General features: G+C 34.9%; 1 protein-coding gene across 1 annotated transcript in view; it reads left to right on the top strand.

The window, feature by feature from the left end:
• Window positions 1–24,288, top strand: part of DNAH14 (dynein axonemal heavy chain 14) — a 507,005-nt gene that overhangs the window by 79,293 nt on the left and 403,424 nt on the right. The window contains exons 12-13 of the mRNA XM_025393377.1: window positions 7,209–7,459; window positions 21,695–21,824. Coding sequence (XP_025249162.1) covers window positions 7,209–7,459; window positions 21,695–21,824 — 381 coding nt within the window. The remainder of the gene's footprint in view (window positions 1–7,208; window positions 7,460–21,694; window positions 21,825–24,288) is intronic.

The following is a 24,288-nucleotide window of genomic DNA, read 5'->3' as shown; positions in this document are numbered from 1 at the left end:
ATGTGACTTGACATTCTTGATGCTTTTAAATTCTTTCTTTCTCTTTGACTTTGTCAATTTGACTATAATGTGCCCCAGAGAGGACATGTTTAAGCTTAATCTCTTTGGGTTTGTTTAGCTTTTTAGACCTGTATGTTCATTTGTCTTCCAAGACATGGGAAATTTTCAGCTATTATTTCATTAAACGTATTTTCCTTGCTTTTCTCCTCTCTTCTCTTTCTGCAACAACCATAATCTGAATATTTGTCACTTAATGGTGTTCCCTAAATCCTGTGAGTTTTCTTCATTCTTTTTCCTTTTAATTTCTATTTTTTTCTTTTTATTTTTTTTTATTATTTTATTTTTCTTTTTATTTTCTTTTTTATTGCCTGTGTTATTTCAAACACCTGGTCTTCAGGTTCAGAAATTTTCTTCTGCTTGGTCTAGTTTGTTGCTGAAGGTTTCAGGTGCATTTTTAAATTTCCTTCATTAAATTCTTCAGCTCTAGGATTTCTGTTTGGTTCTTTTCTATGATGTCTTTATTCAATTTTTCATTCAATTTATGAATTGTTTTCCTGTTCTCATTGAATTGTCTATCTGTATTCTCATATATTTCACTGAATTTTCCTAAGATTATTATTTTGAATTATTTTTCTGGCATCTTATACATTTCTTTATGACTGGGGCCTGTTACTAGAGTATTATTGTTTTCATTTTGAGGTGACATAGTTCCTTGTTTTTCAAGATGACATTCACTATGTTGGAGGATGATCCTTTTATGGAGGAACACACAGATATTTATTAGTGTATACTTCCTTGTTTGATTTCCAAAACTTAAGTCATGTGCTTATAAGTGAGACACCAAACTTTACAGGCTTCAGCACATGTAAATAGTCTTATTTTTGTCTAATGTTTAAATACAGTGTGAGCATGTAGTAAAAGTTGTAATGAAAGTTGTTGATAAAGTTAAATTCCAATATATGTTAATCAGGCTAATAAAAATACTGTAGACTTTGCTGGGCTGCCGTTGCCAGCAGCCACTGCCATTGTGCTCTCTCATGAGGTCCCTGCTACCCCACTGGAGCACTTTTGCTGGCAGCCTCCTGCCAGAATGTGTTCACTCATGGCACCCCTGGTGCCCCTACCAGAGAACTTCCCACTTGGGTTTCCCATCCTTCCCCCACTGGAACACTTTTGCTGACTGCCTCCCACCAGAGCATGGTTACTAATGACTCCACCACTGCCACATTGGAGTGTTTCCCACCCATGGCTACCCTGCAACCTCTAGTGTAGTGCTATTGCCTGCAGTCTGGGAGCACCTTGGCCTCTCCAGCCCAGCTGGGGCTTGCCCTTGAGTGGTCAGAGCACAAAGCCATGGGCCCAGTCCCAGCCACCCAGGGTTAAAGTGTGCTGCCCAGGAGTGTTGAAATGAGAGATGGCCTGCTGAACGCATTCAGAAACAAAGCCTTTCAACTTTACCCAACTTGCATCACAGCCAAATCCTTGAGAGCAATAAAGAACACAAAAACAAAGCCCAGTCCAAAGAACAACTTCAAAGGAAAAAGGAATATCAGCCTTCACAGATCAGAAACAGACAGTGTAAGGACTCTGCAACTCTAAAAGCCAGAGTGTCTTCTTACCTCCAAACAATCACACTGGCTCTCCAGGAAAGGTTCTTAAACACATTGAAATTGCTGAAATGTCACATGTTTAATTCAGAATCTGGATGGCAAGGAAGCTCATCGAGGTACAAGAGAAGGTCAAAACCACATCCAAGGAAAACAGTAAAACAATCCAAGAGTTGAAGGACAACCTAACCATTTTAAGAAAGAACCAAACTGAACTTAGGGATATGAAAAATTCACTACAAAAATTTCAAAATATAATTGGAGGCATTAGACCAAGCTGAGGAAGGAATCTCAGAACTGGAAGATTGCTCACTTGAAGCAATGAAAAATAAAGAAAAAATAAGTTTAAAAATGAACAAAACATTTGAGAAATATGGGATTCTGTAAAGAGCTCAAACAGCAAAGGTTCTTAACCAGATTGACTTTCCTGAAAGAGGAGAGCAAGCCACTTGGAAAACATATTTGAGGATATAGTCCATGACAATTTGGAAATCTTGCTAGAGAGGTCAAGATGCAAATTCAAGAAATTCGGAGAACTACTGTATGAAGGAGTTGATCATCCCCAAGTTCATCATCCCCAAGACACATAATCATCAGATTCCCCAAAGTCAGCATGAAAGAAAAGATCTTAAAGGCAGTTAGAGAGAAGGGGCAGATCACTTGCAAAGTGAACCCCTTCAGGCTAACAGCAGTCCTTTTAGCAGAAACCTTACAAGTCTACAGAGATTGGAGGCCTATTTTCAACATCCTTAAAGAAAAGAAATTCCAACCAAAAATGTCATATCCCACGAAACTAAGCTTCATAAGCAAAGGAGAAGTGAAATCCTTGTCAGAGAAGCAAATGGTAAGGAAATCTGTTGCCACTAGACCTACCTTACAAGAGGTCCTAAAGGGAGTGCTAAACATGGAAATGAAAGAACATTCCCTGTGACCACAAAAACACACTTAAGTACATAGGCCATTGACATTATAACACAACTGTATAATTAGGTCTGCATAACAACCAGCTAATAATACAGTAACAAGATCAAATCCTCACATGTTAATATTGACCTTGAATGTAAATGGGCTAAATGCCCCACTTTAAAGGCCGACTGTGGCAAATTGGATAAAGAAGCAAGACCCAACTGTCTGCTGTCTTCAAGAGACCCATCTCACAAGTAACGACACCCATAGACTCAAAGTAGAGGGTTAGAGAAAGACCTATCAGGCAAATGGAAAACAAAAAAAGAGCAGAGGTTGCTATTCTTATATCAGCTAAAACAGACTTTAAACAAACAATGATCAAGAAGGACAAAGAAGGCCATTACATAACAATAAAAAGTTCAGTACTAAAAGACCTCACTATTCTAAATATATGCACACCCAATATTGGAGCACCTAGATTCATTAAACAAGTACTGAGAGTCCTACGAAGAGTTTTAGACAACCACACAATAATAGTGGAGGACTTCGACACCCCAATGACAGCATTAGACAGATTATTGAGGCAGCAAACTACAAAACTATTCAGGACTTAAACTTGGTACTTGACCAATTGGATCTAACAGGCACCTACAGAACACTATGCCTAACAACAGAATATACATTCTTCTCATCAGCACATGGCACATACTCTAAGACTGACCACATATTTGTCCATAAAGCAAGTCACAACAAAATCACAAAAATCAAAACCATAACAACCACACTGTTGGACCACAGCTCAAGCACAAGCTTCTGTGTGACTTTTGGTTAAAGAATGAAATTAAGGCAAAAATTTAAAAAAATTCTTTGAAACTAAAAACAGACACAACATACCAGAATACTCAGGAAACAACTAAAGAAGGATTAAGAGGAAACTTTATAGTGCTGTACACCTACATCAAGAAGTTAGAAATATCTCAAATTAAGACTCTAATGATTGCACTTCAAGGAACCAGAAAAACAAGAGAAAACCAACCCCAAAGCTAGCAGAAGAAAAGAAATTACAAAAATCAGAGCAGAACTGAACAAAATTGGGGCATGAAAATCCATACAAAAGATCAACAAAACCAAAAGTTTGTTCTTCAGAAGATTAAACAAGTTTGATAGCCTGGTGGCTAGATTTATAAAGAAAAACATAGAGAAGACCCAAATACACCCAATCAGAAATGACAAAGGTGGCATCATAACTGACCCCAGAGAAATACAAAAAAAATTTCAGCTGGGCAAGTTGGCTCATGCCTGTAATCCCAACACTTTGGGAGGGTGAGGCAGGCAGATCACCTGAGGTCAGGGGTTTGAGACCAGACTGGCCAACATGGTGAAACCTCATCTCTAGTAAAAATACAAAAATTAGCCAGGTGTGGTGGCATGTGTCTGTAGTTTCAGCTACTCAGGAGGCTGAGGCAGGAGAATCTCTGGAAACCAAGAGGTGGAGATTGCCATGAGCCAAGATCGCACCACTGGAATCCAGCCTGGGTGAGCAAGGCTCTGTCTTTAAAAAAAAAAAAAAAAAAAAAAAATTCTCAAAGACTGCTATGAACACCTCTCTATATACAAACTAGAAAACCTAGAAGAAATGAGTAAATTCCTGGAAACACATAGTCTCCTGAGGTTAAACCAGGAAGAAATTGAAATCCTGAACAGACCAATAAAGAGTAATAACAGACCAATTGAATCAGTAATAAAACACCTAAAAACCATAACAGCCCTGGACCAGATGGATTTGATTCTACCAAAGGTGCAAATAAGAGCTAGTACCAATCCTACTGAAATTATTTCCAAAAATCAAGGAGGAAGGACTCCTCTGTAACTTATTTTATAAGGCCGGCATCATTCTGATACCAAAACCTGGCAGAGACACAACAAGAAAAGAAAAATTCAGGCCAATATCCCTAATGAACATAGATGCACAAATTATCAACTTAGTACAGCAAACTGAATTGAACGAGCAGCACCTCAAAAAGTTAATTCACCATGGAGAAGTAGGCTTTATTCCTGGAATGCAAGGTTGGTTTAACATATGCAAATCAATAAGTGTCATTTATTATGTAATCAGAATTAAAAAGAAATGCCACACGATCATCTCAACAGATGCAGGAAATACTTTTGATAAAATTCAACATCCCTGCATGTTAAAAACTCTCAACAAGCTAGGCATTGAAGCCACAAACCTCAGAATAATCAGAGCCATATATGGCAAGCACACAGTGAACATCATAGTGAACAGGCAAAAACTGGAACCATTCCCACTGATAACTGGAACAAGAGAAGGATGCCAATTCTTACCACTCCTGTTAAACACAGTATTGGAAATTCTAGCCAGAGCAATTATGCAAGAGAAAGAAACATAACACATTCAGATAGGAAGAGGTCAAACTATCTGTTTGTAGACTGTATGATTATCTAGGAAACCTTACATAGTTTCTGTCCAAGAGCTGCTACATCTGATAAAACAACTTTAGGAAAGTTTCAGGATATAAAATCAATGTACAAAAATCAGTAGCATTTCTATACACCAAAAACATCCAAACTGAGAGCCAAATCAATGCCATTCACAATAGCCACAATAAGAATAAAATATCTAACATTTAACCAAGGTGATGATAGATATCTACAATGAGAATTACAAAGCACTGTTGATAGAAATTAGAGATGACACAAACATTCCATGCTCGTGAATAGGAAGAATGAATATTGTTAGAATGGCCATACTGCGCAAAACACTTTACAGATTTAATCCTATTCCTATCAAATTACCAACATCATTTTTCACAATTCAAAAAAAAAACTATTGTAAAATTCATGTTGAACCGAAGAACCTGAATTGCTAAAGCAATCCAAAGCAAAAAGAGCAAAGCTGGAGGCATCACGCTACCCAACTTCAAACTATACAAGGCTACAGTAACCAAACAGCATGGTAAGGGTACAAAAACAGACAGGTAGACCAATGGAACAAAGTAGAGAACCCAGAAATAAAGTCACACTGTCTACAGTGACAACAATGGGGAAAGAACTCCCTTTTCAGTAAATGGTTCTGGGATAACTGGCTATCCATATTCAGAAGATTGAAACTGGACCCCCTTCTGTCACTATATGCAAAAATTAACACCAGATGGATTAAAGACTTAAATGTAAGACCTAAAACAGTAGAAACCCTAGAAGAAAACCTAGGAAATACCATTCTGGACATCAGCCTTGACAAAGAATTTATGACCTAGTCCCTAAATGCAATTGCAACAAAAACAAAAGTGACAAGTGGGACCTAATGAAACTAAAGAGCTTCTGCATAGCAAGCGAAATTATCAACAGAGTAAACAGACAACTTACAGAATGAGAGAAAATATTCACAATCTGTGCATCTGACAAAGTTCTAACATCCAGAGTCTATAAGGATCTTAAACACCCCAACAAACAAAAAACCAAGTAACTCCACTAAAACGTGGGCAAAGGATATGAACAGATACTTCTCAAAAGAAGACATACATGTAACCAACAAATATATTAAAAATATACTCATGATCGCCGATCACTAGAGAAATCCAAATTAAAACCACAATGAGATAACATCTTACACCAATCAGAATGGCTATTACTAAAAAGTCAAAAAACAATAGCTGCTGGTGAGAATGTGGCAAAAAGGAAACACCCTGCTGGTAGCAGTGTTAATTAGTTCAGCCCCTGTGGAAAGCAGTGTGGAGATTTCTTAAAGAACTTAAGAGAGAACTACCATTCAACCGAGCAATCCCTCTACTGGGTATATACCCAATGGAAAATAAATCGTTCTACCAATAAGACACATGCATGCTTGTGTTTGTTGCAGCACTATTCACAATAGCAAAGACATGGAATCAACCTAGACGCCCGTCATTGGTGGATTGGATAAAGAAAATGTGGTACATATACACTATGGAATACCACCCAGCCGTGAAAAGAATGATATCATGTCCTTTGCAGCAGCATGGTACAGCTGGAGGATGTTATTTTAAGCAAACTGACACAGGAACAGAAACCAAATACCATATATCTTCACGTATTAGTGGGAGATACACTTTGTTACACATGGGCAGGAAGATGGGAACAATAGACACTGGTGACTGCTTGAGGGAGGAGGGTGAGGGGAAGGTATGGGTTAGAAGGCAAACTATTGTTGACTATGCTCACTACCCATGTGATGGGATAATTCATACCCCAAGCCTCAGCAATACGCAATTTAACCATGTAGCAAACATACATATGTACCCTCAGAACCTAAAATAAAAGTAGAAGAAAAAACAAAGAAACAAATAAAAACAAAACAAACAAGTAAAAACACGATGTGATTTTCATGTTGTTAAATTTAGATTTGCTATTTTATTATTTGTTTTTGGTTAGTCTCCTCTGTCTTTTTTTTTTTTTCCCGCTGTCCTTCCTCTTTTGGCTTCTTTAGTATTATTTAAAGAATTTTTAGAATTCTGTTTTAATTCATATGTTACTTTTTGGGCCTACCCATTAAATCATTTTTTGCTTGAGGTATTAAACTATCAATTCTTAACATTTACATCTAATTAAAGTTAATATTGGTAAAAATTGTTGTAAACTAAAAATCATATAAACAAAGAAAATCAATACTTGTTTCTCAATTTTTTTTAATTGTAGGTTGCAGAAAAGAATGAAATCAAAAGATATTTTGAGTCAAAACTCTCTGAAGATGACACAACACATTTCAAGCTGCCTAAATATAGACGTTTATTAGAAACATTTTTCAAGTTTGTAGTGCTGATTGACTACATATTTCAGGAACTCATTCGTCAACTTATGAACACTGCAGTCACACTACTTTTGGAATTATTTAATGGTTCTGCTGGAATGCCATTTTCAGTGGAAAAAAAGAATGAAAATCTCATCAGGTAAATTTTTTTTTGAACTCAAAAAGTAGCTTACAATTATAATATTTTAACATATTGCCACATATGGAGGAAATATTCAATAATTTAAGCTAGAGTTTGAAAATTCTCCTGGTGGCAGAGTACATGTACTCATTTTTGCTATTAACAGAAATTATTATTTAGTAATACCTTACTTAATATTGGTGCTATAGGATGCCAAGTAGAATTTTAATTTCACATAAATGATACATAATTTTTAGTATACTTTAAGTATTACCTATGTTAAAAATTATTGTTTATCTGAAATTCAGATTTCTCTGATAATTTAGCAAATATATATTTTATTTGTTATATCTGGCAATTCTGCGCCTATGTATACTCTGTCTTCCAAGGTCAGAAAGTCCAATTGGAATTTGAGTCAATTCCAAGAAATATCTGTTGAATATTTTCCCAATGAGAAAACTATCTGAAAAACATTTTTACCTTCTAAACACTACTGTTAAAAACAAAGCATTTTTCTTATTTTCAACAACTAGATATATCTACCATAACTAGTGAAATAGGAATATTAATTGAAATGATGGCATACTTTGTAGCTGGTGAAACAGGACTATGAATTGAAATGATGGCATGCTTTAATTTTTATTTATCAAAATTTAATAATGTCATTTTAGGCTAATTAAAGTTTTATAACTAGATAGCTGAAAATATATCAATTCAAAAAATTTTAAAGATTATTCAAGATAATATTTTGTTTTTCTAATTATTACTGAATCTACAGAGCTAACGTCACTTATCTAAGGACTTCTAACTGGTTTGAGTCAGTGCCAGGATTTTAACTTATGTAAGAACACAACTATTTTGTGCATTATAATTTTATTTCCTTTAAAACAATGTGTGTGTGTGTTTAGGAGAGGTCTTTATATTCTTAACATAGTTTTTGAAAGATATTATTATAATTAATTCATCATATTATAGCAAATTTAGAAAACAAGTATCACCCTTCATTCTATCACTTAATTACAACATCTTATCATTTTATATTATTTTTATAGTCTTTTCCTATATGGTTTTCCATTGTTGTAATCCTAGTGTACTGTTTTATAGCTCGTTTTTCAAACACAGTGTCTCCTGTATGCATTTTTTATGTAACAGGAAGAATATATATAGGTCAGGCCCAGTGGCTCACGCCTGTAATCACAACACTTTGGGAGACCAATGAGGATGAATTACTTGAGTTCAGGAGTTCAAAATCAGCCTAGGCAACATGGCGAGACCCTGTCTCCACAACAAATACAAAAATTAGCTGTGCACAGTGGCACTGGCACACACCTGTGGTCCCAGCTACTTGGGAGGCTGATGTGGGAGGATCACTTCAGCCTGGGAGGTTGAGACTTCAGTGAGCTGTAATCATGCCACTCCACTCCAGCCTGGGCAACAGAGTGAGATCTTATCTCAAAAAAAAAAAAAAATATATATATATATATATATATATATATATAGGTTTAAGCACATCTTTTTGTGGAGTCAGACCACCTCGGTTTTAATCTCTGATTTGACTCTTGCTAGTTTTACTTAGTTGAGCTATTAACCCAACAGAGGTTGAATAAATTTGGCTGGGCATGGTGGTTCACACCTGTAATCCCAACACTTTGGGAGGCTGAGGTGAGAGGATCACTTGAGTCCAGGAGTTCAGACCAGTCTGGGCAACAAAGTGAAACCCTGTCTCTACAAAAAACAAAAACAACAACAACAACAACAAAAAACTAAGAAAATTAGCCAGGCGTGATACTGCATGCCTGTAGTCCCAGCTACTCGGGAGACTGAGGTGGGAGGATCGCTTGAGCCCAGGAGGTTGAGACTGCAGTGAGCCATGATCACTAAATAAATAAATAAATAAATAAATAAATAAATAAATAATTTAGACTTCAATTTTCTAATCTATAAAATGAAGGTAACAGTAATACCTATGCCATAATGTTGTTTGAGAATAAACACAGTAAATGTCTGATAAAAAGCATCAATCATTGTTGAATCTGTTTCCATTGACCTCTTAACAGTATTGGTTGGTATAATAGTTCCATAATGACTAATGATGTTGAACATCTTTGCATGTGCTTTTTGGCCATTTATATACATTCTTTGAGGAAATATCTGTTCAAAATCTTTGTTCATTTTAAAATTGTGTTAGTTAATTAATTAATTTATTTAGATGGCGTCTTGTGTTTCTCAGACTTGTCTTGAACTCCTGGGCTCAAGTGATACTCTCACCTCAGCCTCCCTCATAGCCGGGACTACAGGTTCATGCCATCATGCCCAGCTAAGTTATTTGTCTTTTGATTGCTGAGTTCTAAGAGTTATTTCTTTATTAGATTCTGTGGGTCATCTTTTCTTTTCTTAATAGTATCCTTTGGAGTATAAAAGTTTTTAATTTTTATTTTTTATTTAATTTTTAATTTTATTTTTATTTAATTTAACCTTTATTTGATTGATTGTGCTTTAAGTGTATCTAAGAAATCATTGCATAATCCAAAGTCTTGAAGATTTACTCTTGTTTTTATCTAAGATCTTATAACTTTAGCTCTTGCATTTAGGCTTTGATGCATTTTGAGTTAATTTTTGTATATGGTTTGAGATGGGGTCCAAATTTATTCTTTTGTATATGAATATCCAGTTGTCCCAGTACTATTTGTTGAAAAGAATAACACTGTTTCTTTCTCTATTGAATTGTCTTGGCACCCTAGTTGACAATCAGCTGACTAAAAATGTATGGGTTTATTTTCAGACACTCTATTTCATTTCATTGCTCCATGTCTGTCCTTATGCCAGTACCATACTGTCTTGATTACTATAGCTTTGTAGTAAGTTTTGAAATTGGGAATTGGGAATTTTCTAACATTGCTCTTCTTTTTCAACATTGTTTTGGCTGTTCTGGGTCCCTTGCATTTTCATATGAATTTTAGAATCACTTTGACAATTTCTGCAGATATTCAGCTAGAATTTTGATAGAGACAGCATCAAAACTGGAGATAAATATGGGGAATATTTTCATTCTAATAGTATAGTCTTCTAATCCATGAACATGGGCTGTCTTTCCATTTATGTAGGCATTCTTTAATTTCTTTCAATATTTTGTGGTTTTCAGTGTATGAGTCATGCATTTTTTTGTTAAAATTATTTGTAAATATTTTATCATTTTGTATGCTGTTGTGAATTGAGTTATTTTTAAATTTTATTTTTTGGTTGTTCATTGCCAGCATATTGAAATACAAATGATTTTTGTATATTGATCTCATATCCTGCTACTTTGTTGAACTTTTTTTTATTATCCCTGACAGGTTTTTAAAATTAATTGTTTAGGGTTTTCTATATGCAAAATCATGTCGTCTGCAAATAGAGATAATTTTACTTCTTTACCGATCTGATACCTTTTATTTCTTTTTATTGCCTAATTCCCCTGTCTAGTAAGTACTTTAGAGTGTTGAATAGAAATGGTGAAAGCGAACATCACTATCTTGTTCCAGAGCTCAGGAGGAAAACATACAGTCTTTCATCATTAAGTATGATGTGCCCGGGGGTTTTTCAGAGATGCTTCCTATCAGGTTGAGGAATTTCTCATCTGTATTAGTTTGTTGTCACATTGTTATAAAAAACTACCTGAGACTAGGTAATTTATAATTAGAAGAAGTCTAACTGGCTCATGGTTCCACAGTCTGTACAGGAAACATGTCTGGGAGGCCTCAGGAAACTTATAATCATGGCAGAAGGTGAAGGGGGAAGCAGGCATGTTTTACATGGCTGGATCAGGAGGAAGAGATGTAGGGGGAAGTGCTACACACTCCTTAAAACAACCAGGTCTCATGAGAACTTATTATCATGAAAACAGCACAGAGGAAATCTTTCCCTTAATCCAGTAACCTTCCACCAGACCCTTCCTTCAACACTGGGGATTACAATTTGGCATGAGATTTGGTTGAGGACACAATCCAAACCATATCACCACCTGTCTTACTTGAATGTTTTTGTCATGAAATAGTGTTGGATTTTGTCAAATGCTTTTTGTTTTCTGTGTCTGTTGAGATGACCATGTGTCTTTTACTTTATTCTGTTAATATAGCATATTATATTACATACATACATTTTCATAAATGGAACCAATCTTGCATTCTTGGGATAAATCCCACTTAATTTTAGTTTATTATCCTTCGTATATGCTGCTGGATTCAGTTTCGTATTATTTTGTTGAAAATGTTCACATCTATATTCGTAAAGGACATTGGTTGGTAGTTTTCTTGTGATGTGTTTGTCTGGTTTTGGATTCAGGATAAGACTCACCTCATAGAGTGAATTGGGTAGCGTTATTACCACCTGTCTTCTGAAAATTTTATGAAGGATTGGTGTTAATTCTTCCTGAAATATTTAAAAGATTCATCTGTGAAGTCTGGGCCTCAGCTTTTGTGTGTGTGCGATGTATTAAAATTACTAATTAAATCTCTTTACTTGTTATAGATTTGTTTAGATTTTCTATTTATTCTTGATAAAATTTTGGTAATTTATGTCTTTCTAGGATTTTGTCCACTTTATCTAACTTACTTAAACTGTTGGTATACAGTTGTTTATAGTATTCACTTATAATTGTTTTGATTTCTGTAAGGTCAATAGTGATATCTTCTCTTTCATTACAGATTTTAGTAATTTGAGGCTTTTCTCTTATTTTCTTAATCAGTCTAGTTAAACGTTTGTTTATTTTGTTGATCTTTTTAAAAACCAACTTTTGGTTTTATTGATTTTCTTGTCAATTAAAAAAAAATCCCAAACAAGTTAATTTTAAAATGGGTGAAAGATGTAAGCAGACATTTCATCTAAGAAGAAACAGATTGCAAATTTTTTGTGTTTTAAAGATGCTGTAAATCATTAGACATTAGAGAAATGCAAATTAAAATCACAATGAGACACTTTTACATACCTGCTAGAATGGCTAAAACAATACCAACAATACAAAGTGCTCATGAGGATGAGGAGCAACTGGAACTCTAATACATGGCTGCTGGGAATGCAAAAGGATACAGATGCTCTGGAAAACAGTTGGGCAATTTCTTATAAACATAAACTTACCCTATAATCTAGCAAGCCTCCTCCTAGCCATTTACCCTAAAAAACAGAAAACACTTTTCTATGGAAAAAAAAATATGTAAATATTTATAATGGCTTTATTCATAATTGTTCAAATCTGGAAATAATCTAAATATCTGTAAGTGGATAGCCATGAAGTGGAGTACTTCTCAGCAATAAAAATGAGTGAAATATTATACTTATGCAACACGAATGAATCTCTAATGTTAAGTGAAGGAAGCGAGACTCAAAACACTATATATTAGATGATTCCATTTATATAAAATTTTGACAAACCAAAAATGGAAGGGCAGAAATCAAATCAGTGATTGCCATGGGCTAGGTGGGGGTGAGAGGTACCTTCTATAAGGGTGCCTGATACAACTTTTTAGATGACAGAAATGTACTACATTTAGTCATTGTGATTGTAGTGGTTAACTGTGTGTGATTGACAAAATTCATTAGAACTGCATATCTGAGAAGCATGAATTTTACTGGATATAAATTATACCTCAATAAACCTGACATTAAAAATAAAGTATTATTTATTTAGCACATATCACTTGTCAGATACTTTGTTAGATCCTGGACATACAATGCTGAGCAAAATAGACAGTTTTTGCTCTAATGTAGTTTACAGTCTAGAGGAAGGGAGAGAGATTAATCTACTGACAACACAAATATATTTAACATTACAATAAATGCCACAAAGATGATGTTTGGGGTATTGTGAGACTGAATCTGGTCTGGGAGAAGATTCATTGATAGGAGTGAATGAGGAAATCAAGAAGAAAGGGTGGTCAAGTGATCCCTAAAAAGTATGTCATATACCCTACAGAACAAGAAACATATTTGAAAAAGTGAGAAGAAGGGAGTATGACAACAGTAAAATGATAAGAAAATAGCATAAGACATAATGTGATTGATCAAACCTATAAATAATAAATGTCTTTTCTACCATCCTAAAAGTTTCTGAAGAATTTGTTATAAAATCAACTAATCCTAAATCATCATTGCAACCCGTGGATACCAAGTGGAGAGTGTTTCAAAAAGTAAAAGTCTTCATATGTTAGGTGATAAAACAAAATAAACTTAAAATGATTAAAATCATACAAAGTATGTTCTCTGACCAACATAAATTAGAACATAAATTAGAATTAGAAATCAATAACAGAAGAAAGTTTGAGAAAGGTCACAAATACATGGAAATTAAATAACATACTCCTAAATAACCAGTGAGTCAAAGCAGAAATCACAAGGGAAATTAGAATAAAATCTGGTTTTATAAATGAATGAAAATGAAAGCACAACATACCAAACCTTACTATAGGCAGCAAAGGCAGTGCTTAGAGGGAATTTATACATGTAAAAACTACATGATATCTGTGTTCTACAAATGTTTTATCCCAGTTCATAAATTGTCTTAATTTTCTTAAGTGTCTTTTGATAAACAAGAGTTTTTAATTTTTATGAAGTCCAGTTTAACTATTTTTTCTTTCAAAGGTTTGGGCTTTTGATTTCTGATCTAAAGCATTGTTTCCTAATGCAACAGCAGGATGAATTTTTCCAATATTTTCTTTTAGAAATTTTATACTTCTGAATATTATATTGTATCTGTGATCCTTTTTTGGTTAATTTTTGCAAATAGTGTCAGGTGTGGTTTGAGGTATATATTGTTATATGTAGGTATTTAATCCCTCCAGTAGTTTGTTGAAAAGACTAATCTTCCTCCAGACAATTACCTTAACATACTGTAGAAAATTGATTAATTAAATATATTCGTGAGTCTATTTCTGAATGCTTTTTTCTAGTCCAGTGATCTGTGAATCTGTCCTTTCACCAATATCTCACAGTCTTCATAACTATAATTTTATATTAAGTCTTGAAATCAGGTAGTATGTATTCTTCAGCTTTGTTCTTCTTTTTCAAAATTGTTTTAACTATTTAATTCATTGACTTTTTCATATGTGTCTTATAATTAACTAGCAGATTTACTCAAAAGGCCTACTGAGATTTTGATTGAGATTGCATTGAATATATAGATCAATTTGGGGAGAATCGACAATATTCAGTCTTTTAAGCCCTGAATATGGTATACTTTTTCCTTTATTTAGATATTCTTTGATTTATCTCATCAGTGTTCTATAGAACTCAGTGTGCAAATATTGCACATTTTTGTTTTAAACTACCTATTTCATATTTTGATAGTATTAAAAATGGTACCCTATTTTAAATACGGTTTCTAATTATTCATTGCTAGTATAAAGAAATACAATTGATTTTGCATATTGACCTTATATCTGTAACCTTACTAAACTCACTTATCGGTTGTAATAACTTTTCTTTGGTAGACAATTTAAGAATTTCTACTTAGACCAAGTATCAACAAAATATAGCCCATAGGCCAAATCCTGTGGCAGTCAGTTTTTATAAATTAGTTTTGTTGGACTATAGCCATGCCCATTTGTTTACCCATTGTCTGCAGCTACTTTTGCACTACAAAGGCAAAATTCAGTTGTTGTGACAGACCACCACATATGGTCCACAAAACGTAAAATATTTTCTATCTGGTCCCTTACAGAAAAGCTTTGCTGACCCATGCTCTCGAGTAACCGCTAAAAGATAGTGATAGGATGTCTAAAAAGCTAAGAGAAGGAAAAATATTAAAAGAATAAAAAAACTGATTAAAAGCAGCTCTTCTTACAGGCTAATACAAATTACTTTTGTTACTTTTATCACTTCCATGGTACTGCTAAAACTTTAGAACTCTTCAACTCCATTTATTTTCCTCTTGCCTTTTACAGCATTCTTTTACTATATTATAAATACATTTTTAGTTGTTCATATATTTTAACTCCAGAAGACATTAAAAGTATTGTTTTGAATGGTCAATATCCATTTATGTTTATCCATGTAATTACCATTTCTTGTGTTTTTCCCTTTTGCTTGTTTCTGTTTGTGTGGGGTCATTTTCCTTCTTCCTGAAAAACAATCTAGTATTTCTTCCAGTGCGGTAATGCTGGGAAAGAGTTCCCTTGGTTTTTAATTGTTGAAAAAGAACTTTATGTCACCATCATTTATAAAGGATATTTTCACTGGGTGTAGAGTTCTAGGTAATGTGAGACTCTTTTGAAAGACTTCTCAGTTTAATTTTTTTTAAATTTTTATTTTAGGTTTGGGGGTACATGTGAAGGTTTTTACATAAATAAACATGTGTCGTGGGGGTTTGTTGTACATATTATTACATTACTCAGGTATTAAGCTCAATACCCAATAATGATCTTTTCTGCCCCTCTCCCTCCTTCCACCTTCCTGGCTCAAGTAGACCCTAGTGTCTGCTGTGTTTCCTTCTTTGTGTTCATAAGTTCTTATCATTTAGCTCCCCCTTATAAGTGAGAACATGCAGTATTTGGTTGTATTCTTGCGTTAGTTTGCTAAGGATGATCACCTCTAGCTCCATCCATGTTCCTGTAAAACACATGATCTCGTTCTTTTATATGGCTGCATCATATTCCGTGGTGTATATATACCACATTTTCTTTATCCAGTGTGTCATTGATAGGCATATAGGTTGATTCCATTTCTTTGCTATTGTGAACAGTGCTGCAGTGAACATTGGTGTTCATGTGTCTTTATGGTAGAATGCTTTGTATACCTTTGGGTATGTACCCACTAACGGGACTGCTGGGTCAAATGGTAATTTTCCTTTTAGCTCTTTGAGTAATCGCCATACTGTTTTCCACAATGGTTGAACTAATTTACACTCCCACCAGCAGCATATAAGGATTCCTTTTCTCCGCAACCTCACCAGCATCCGTTATTTTTTTACTTTTTAATAATAACCATTCTGACTGGTGTGAGATGGTATCTTATTGTGGTTTTGATTTGCATTTTTCTAATGATAAGTGATATTGTGCTCTTTTTCATATGCTTATTGGCTGCTGTATGTATTCTTTTGAGAAGTGTTCATGTCCTTTGCCCACTTTTTAGTGGGGTTGTGTTTTTCTTATAAATTTAAGTTCCTTATAGTTGCTGGATATTAGACCTTTGTCAGATACAAAGTTTGCAAATATTTTCCCCTATTATGTAGGTTGTCTGTTTACTCTGTCGATAGTTTCTTTTCCTGTGCAGATGCTCTTAAGTTTAATTAGATCCTGTTTGTCAATTTTTGCTTTTGTTGCAATGGATTTTTGTGTCTTTGTCATTAAATCTTTGTCCATTCCTATGTCCAAAATGGTACTGCTTAGGTTTTCTTCCAGGGTTTTTATAGTTTTGGGTTTTACATTTAAGTCTTTAATCCATCTTGAATTGATGTTTACATATGGTGTAAAGGAGTCCAGCTTCAATCTTCTGCATATGGCTAGACAGTTATCTCAGCACCGTTTATTGAATAGGGAGTGTTTCCTTCATTGCTTGTTTTTGTCAGCTTTGTCAAAGATCAGATGGTCATAGATATGGGGCCTTATTTCTAGGCTCTCTATTCTGTTGCATCGGTCTATGTGCCTGTTTTTGCAGCAGTACCATTCTCTTTTGGTCACTGTAGCCTTGTAGTGTAGTTTGAAGTTGGGTAATGTGATTCTTCCAGCTTTGTTCTTTTTACTTAGGATTGCATTGGCTATTTGGGCTCTTTTTTGGATCCACATAAATTTTAAAATAATTTTTTCTAATTCTGTGAAGACTGTCATTGATAGTTTGATAGGAATAGCATTGAATCTGTGAATTGCTTTGGTCAGTATAGCCATTTTAATGATATTGATTCTACCTATGAACATGGGATGTTTTTCTATTTCTGTGTCTTCTCTGATTTTTTGAGCAGTGTTTTGTAATTCTCATTGTAGAGATCTTTCACCTCCCTGGTTAGCTGTATTTCCAAGTATTTTATTCTTTTTGTGGCAATTGTGAATGTGAATTCATTCACAATTTGGCTCTTGGCTTGATTGTTGTTAGTATATAGGAATGCTAGCGATTTTTGTATGCTGATTTTGTATCCTTTGCTGAAGCTGTTTATCAGCTGAAGGAGCAGCTTTGGGGCTGAAACTATAGATAAAGAATCAAGTTGTATGCAAACAGATAGTTTGACTTCTGTCTTCCTATTTTGATGCACTTTATTTCTTTCTCTTGCCTGATTGCTCTGGCCAGGACTTCCAGCACTATGTTGAATAGGAGTGGTGAGAGAGGGCATCAGGTCCTGGGCTTCTTTGCTTGGTAGGCTGTTATTACTGATTCAATTTTAGAGCTCATTAATGGTCTGTTCAGGGAATCAATTTCTTCCCAGCTCAGTCTTGTGAGGGCGTATGTGTCCAAGAATTTATCCATCTCTTCTAGATTTTCTAGTTTGTGTACAGAGGTGTTTCTAGTAGTTTGTGATTTTTTTTTTTTTTAATTTCTGTGGGGTCAGTAGTAACATTCCCTTCATTGTTTCTAATTGTGTTTATTTGCATCTTCTCTCTTTTCTTCTTAATTAGTGTAGCTAATGGCCTCTCTTTTATTAATTTTTTCAAAAACAGCTCCTGGATTCTTTGATCTTTTAAATGTTTTTTTTTTGTGTGTGTGTCTCAATTTCCTTCTGTTTGGCTCTGATTTTGGTTATTTCTTGTCTTCTGCTAGCTTAGTGGCAGGTAGGTTGTATGTGTCTAACAATTGATCCCTTTTTTCTAGGGTTTCCAATTTGTGGCATGTAGTTGCTCATAGTAGCCTCTAGTGATCCTTTGAATTTCTACAGTATCCGTTGTAATGTCTCCTTTTTAATCTCTGATTTTATTTATTTGGGTCTTTGTTCTCTTTGTTTTTTTAGTTAGTGTGACTAAAGGTTTGTCAGTTTCCTTTATCTTTTCAAAAACCAGCTTTTTGTTTCATTGATCTTTTCTGTAGTTTTCTTGCTTTGATCTTTATTGTTTCTTTTCTTCTACTAACTTTGAATTTGGTTTCTTCTTGCTTTTCTCATTCTTTAAAATGTATCATTAGGTTGTTTATTTGAAAGTTTTTTTGTTTTGTTTTTTTGAGGTAGAAACTTATGCCTATATACTTCCCTCTTAGTACTGCTTTTGCAGTATCCCCATAGGTTTGGGTATGTTATGTTGGTTAAATTCCATGTGTTTGTGTAGTTCCCAGAATTCCTCCTCTGATTGATTTGTAGGGTTTTTGTTTTGTTTTGTTTTGTTTGTGGTCAGAGAAGATGCTTGATATTATTTTGATGTTATTGAATGTTTTAAGACTTGTGTTTTGACCTGACATATGGTCTATCCTTGAGAATTATCTGTGTGCTGAGAAGAATGTGTATTCTGTAGTCATTGGATGAAATGTTCTGTAAATATCTATTAGGTCCATTTGGTTTTTCCTGCATTTTAAGTCTGATGTTTCTTTGTTGATTTTCTGTCTGGATGATCTGTCCAAGGCTGAAAGTGTGGTGTTGAAGTCTCTAGCTATTATTGTATTGGGTTTATCTTTCCCTTTAGATCTAATAATTGTAAGAATTAAAGAAAGAGGAAAGAAACATGAAAGGTGGCTTGCCAGTCAAGACAGATTTATTTTAAGGAAAACGAACCTGAGAGGAGCCTTCTGGCTGAGTTAGGTCAGAGACCCACTCTCTTACAGACTAAGAGGTTTTTTTGTTTTTTTGAGACAGAGTCCTACACTGCCACCCGGGCTGGAGTGCAATGTCGAGATCTTGGCTTACTGCAACCTCTGCCTCCCAGGTTCATGTGATTCTCCTGCCTCAGTCTCCCAAATAGCTGGGATTACAGGTGCACACCACCACACCCAGCTAATTTTTTGTATTTTTAGTAGGCACAGGGTTTCACTTTGTTGGCCAGACTGGTCTCAAACTCCTGACCTTATGATCCACCCACCTCAGCCTCCCAAAGTGCTGGGATTATAGGCATGAGCCACCGTGCCCCGCCCAGACTAAGAGTTTTTAAGGATTCAGGGTGGGAGAGTTTATCAGAGGCTTGGACTGCTTCTGTGTCTCTTTGTTGTGCTTATCTGGGAGAGAGAGTCATTTGTCTGTTCCCATACATCTTCCAGAGGCTGCAAGCATACCCCCCGAGTCTGCTTTTGTCTTCCCTATCTTAGTGTGCATGAAGGGAAAGGAATATGCTTATTAAGGCCTACTGTTTTACTGGGGTCCAGTGTATGAGGGTGAAGTTTGGCAGTTACCCAAGAGACCTTCCCGTCACCTCCCTCTCTGCCTGAGCTGTCTTATCTGTGTTTTACTGTCTGCTCTTTCTGGCTGCATGTAATTAGAAGAGAAGTGATTTCCTTGAAATGCGTAAGGCTAGAAAGGGAGCTGGAACTTAAAGTGGCAGTGTTTGTCGAAGATGACAGTGCTCCTGCTCTGTCAATAATACTTGCTTTTTGTATCTGTGTGCTCCAGTGTTGGGTACATGTATATTTACAAGTGTTCTATCTGCTTGCTGAATTGACCACTTTATCATTATATAATGACCCTCTTTGTGTCTTTTTACACTTTTTGTTGTATAATCTATGTTGTCTGATGAAAGTATAACTACTCCTCTTTTATTGTTTCCATTTGTGTGGAATATCTTTTTTTGTAGCTTTATTTTCAGTCTGTTTGTCAAGGTGAAGAGTGTTTCTTGTAGGCAGCAGAAGGTTGATTCTTGGTTTTTCATTCATTCTGCCACTCTGTATCTTTTGGTTAGAGAATTGAGTCCATTTACATCCATTCTTATTATTAAGTAAGGACTTACTCCTGCCAGTTTGTTATTTGTTTTTTTGGTTCTTTTGTGGTGTCCCCTTCCTTCTTTTCTTCCTTCCTGCCTTCCTTTTAGTGAAGGTGATTTTCCCTGGTGATATGTTTTAATTTCTTGCTTCTTTTTTGTGTATCTGTTGTATGTTTATAGATTTTAGGTTACCATGAATCTTGCAATTAATATAACCCATTATTTTAACCTCATGACAACTTAGTGTTGATTGTATAAATGAACATACAAACAAGATAAGGAGAGTTATAAAATCTCTATATGTAATCTCCTTGCTTCTTAACTTTTATTGTTTCTTTTTATATCTTATTGTATAATCTGTGTCTTGAAAACTTATTTTGATCAGTTCTTTATCTTTGTACTTAAAATATGAGTAGTTTACACATCACAGTTACAGTGTTATAATATTCTGTGTTTGCTTGTTTGTTTTTTGAGACAGAGTTTCACTCTTATTGCCCAGGCTGGAGTGCAATGACACAATCTTGGCTCACCACAACCTCTGCCTCCTGGGTTCAAGCAATTCTCCTGCCTCAGCCTCCCGAGTAGCTGAGATTACAGGCATGTGCCACCATGCCTGACTGATTTTGTATTTTTAGTAGAGACAGGGTTTCTCTATGTTGGTCAGGCTGGTCTTGAACTCCCAACCTCAGGTGATCTGCCCGCCTCGGCCTCCCAGAGTGCTGGGATTATAGGCATGAGCCACCGTGCCAGGCCAATATTCTGTGTTTTTATGTGTACTTACTGTTACCAGTGAGTTTTGTGCCTTCAGATGATTTCTTATTGCTCATTAGTGTCCTTTTCTTTCAGATTGAAGCACTTCCTTTAGCATTTCTTATAGGATAGATCTGGTATTGATTATAAGTGTCTGGCAAAACCCTTAGGTTTTGTTTGGGAAGATTTTTATTTTTCCTTTGTGTTTGAAAGATATTTTTGCCAGGTGTACCATTCTAGGGTTGAATGTTTTTTTTTTTTTTTTTTTGGTCCTCTGTACTTTATTTATTTATTTATGTATTTGAGACAGGGTATCACTCTGTCTTGATATTTGGGAGTTTGATTATTAAATGCTTTGGGATAGTCTTCTTTAGGTTAAATCTTCTTGGTGGTCTATACTCTCCTTGTACTTCCAAGCCTAGCCAATATTTATTATTTTCTGTTTTTTTTTTTTTTAAATAGCCATCCTAATGGGTATGAGGTGATATAATATCTCAGTGTGTTGTGGAGTGTATTTCCCTAATGATTAGTAATATTAAGCATCTTTTCTTGTGCTTATTGTCCATTTGTGTATCTTCTTTGGAGAAAGGTCTAGTCAGGTCCTTTGCCTGTTTTTTAATTGGGTTGCTTTTTGTTGTTGAGTTGTACGTGTTCTTTATATATGTAGATATAAATGATTTTTAAATGATTTTTTTCTTCCCATTTCTTAATCCAGAACATTCAAGGACAACTCTTTTCCTACTGGAAAGACAACAAATGATTGTGAAGAACTTGTTGATAATTCAAAGACACATGCTATTTCTGTTCAAAAGTCAGAAGTAAAAACAGACTCTGATATTAGTGAGGTAAAATGATCTTTGAAAAATATAAACATAGATTTTTTGCTATAAAATGAATACATTTTGAAATTTAAAATGTGATTTATGGTTAATACCCACAACCCCTTGCCCAACATACCCTCCCCAACACACATACACACTCTTACCTGTTCCCACTGTAAAAAGCCATAATGGCACTTATCTCATTTAGTTCATTCGTTCATTCATTCACCATGTGGTTTATTGAGTACTTACTATGTTCCAGGCACTGAACTAGGTAGGCACTGAAATAACAGCAGTGGGCATAACAAATTCTCTGACCTCTTGGAGCTTATATTTTACCAGAGGAGACAGATAAACGAAGTGATGAGTACTGTGAAGAAAATCGATGGAAAAGAAGGGAATGCAGGAGTGATGTTGTATGCTATTTTACATAGGAATGATAAGGGAAGGTCACCCTATCTAAAGTAGCATCTACCCCCTCCTCCCACTGCTACACTACTCTGTCTTTGCTTTTGTTCAATGGATTTTTGTTCTGTTCTTATCTTTAAAATGGGAGAAGCAAAATAGCAAACCTTGAAAGAATCCTAGATAAACTTTCATTAAGAAATCTTTTCTTGCCAGAATTGTTTTTCTCTCCGTTGTTATTACTTTGTTGAGATTTAAACTTTATATGTTATGTGCTTATCCTATTTGGTAAAAGTAGCCTTGTATAATATGGCCTTTATATATATCTTTTCTTTTTAAACTATTTAGGTAGATTTGATGACAAGGGAAAATATTCACATGTATTAGTAAAACAAACATACACACATACACACTATGTAGTTTGAAGTCTGAAAATATTTGCATCGAAATATTAACAATCGTTATCTGTGGGTGGTAGGAACCTTGAATAATTTTACATATATATATATATATTTCTAGGTAGTCTAAATTTTGTACAATGCATATGTATTATGTTTATAATGTTTTGTATTAAGTGTACGATACCTGCAAATACAAGCAAACAGTCATGTAGGCTTCACCCAACTTAAAAGTATTCAGTGTCTCCTATTCATCCTTTACTGATGAAACAGTTCACTTACCATTCTACTGTTGATAGACATCTGGGTTATATTCAGTTTTTGTTTTTGCTATTACATATAATTCTACCTTGCACATTCCTGTATATTTCTCCTTTGGTATACATGAACAAGAGTTACTATTTCTTTCTTTATTGCTAAGGTGTGAAATTTCTGGGTAAAAACATGTTATTTTCAACTGTGTTGAGTGACATAAAATTGTTTTTCTAAAATGCTTGTACCAGTTTCAGTGACCTTTAGCAATTCATAAATTTTTATTGCTCCATAAGCTTACTAATCCTCGTCAATATTTAATGTCAATCAGATAGGTGTGAAATGGCATTTTGCCAAAGTTTTAATTTGAATTTCCCTTATTACTGGTTTGGTTGAGCATTTTTTCATGTAACTTGTATTAGTCAGAGTTCTCCTGAGGGACAGAACCAATAAGATTCACACATCTATTTTGTGTATATATATATATATATATATATATACACATGTATGTGTTCAATGCAGGCTGACAGAGTGGAGATTTGGACACAGGCTGCATGAACGAGCAGACTGCCACTAAGGTGGCCTAAATTTATGTCCACTTTTGTCCCATCGCCCAAGTTTGGGCATCTTGCACCTACTTTGCCCTCTAGTGTCTGACCTTGGTTTGCTCCTCTTTTTTTCTGTACAGAGCTCAAAATGTTGAAAACATAGGTGTGAATCTCAAGCGAGCGATAAGAGCTAAAGTTGTGGATCTGGTAATCATTGGTGCTGTCTCCTCCTTCCTTTCCTAATCCCCATTGTAATCTGTAAAATTTATAGTTTGATTTAGCTGTGGCTATTCCTCTCTTGTAGTTTACAATCTAGAGGAATAAAACTATTTATTGGTTGATTCTTCTTGGCGCAAAAAGTGTAACAGCTAAGAGATTTCTTCACCTCAAAAATATTTTCAGGCCCCAGGTAGTTCATATTATAATGATCGCACAGACCCATGAGTGAACTTCAGCCTTACCACATGCTAGCAATATAGCCTTTGACAAATTAAGCTTCCAGAATTTTTGGTATGTGCAATGAAATTAATAATTTCTGTCTCTCGGGGTTTTTATGAGGATTAGGTGAAGGTAGTAACTTGTTTACTATAGTGATTCACTGTAACCATAATTACACTTAAAGAATGATTTAATGCACAATATTTATATGCAGTAGTATTAGAAGGTGTATATAGCTTAAGGTCCAGTATTCCCAGAGTTAATTAGAGGTTATTTTCCAGAATAAGCTAAGCAGCACATTATATATTTATTAAGAATTGTCTGGGTAGACTTTCTTTTATTGCGATAAAACATACATAACATAAAATTTTCCATTTAACCATTTTTAGGTGTACAGTTTGGTGGTATTAGGTACATTCAGTGTTAGGCAACCATCACCACTTTCCA

This window comes from Theropithecus gelada, chromosome 1 (genome assembly GCF_003255815.1).
Source record: "Theropithecus gelada isolate Dixy chromosome 1, Tgel_1.0, whole genome shotgun sequence".
Lineage (NCBI taxonomy): Eukaryota > Metazoa > Chordata > Mammalia > Primates > Cercopithecidae > Theropithecus > Theropithecus gelada.
The sequence above is the reverse complement of the archived record's forward strand: the minus strand, read 5'-3'. Positions and strand labels throughout refer to the sequence as shown.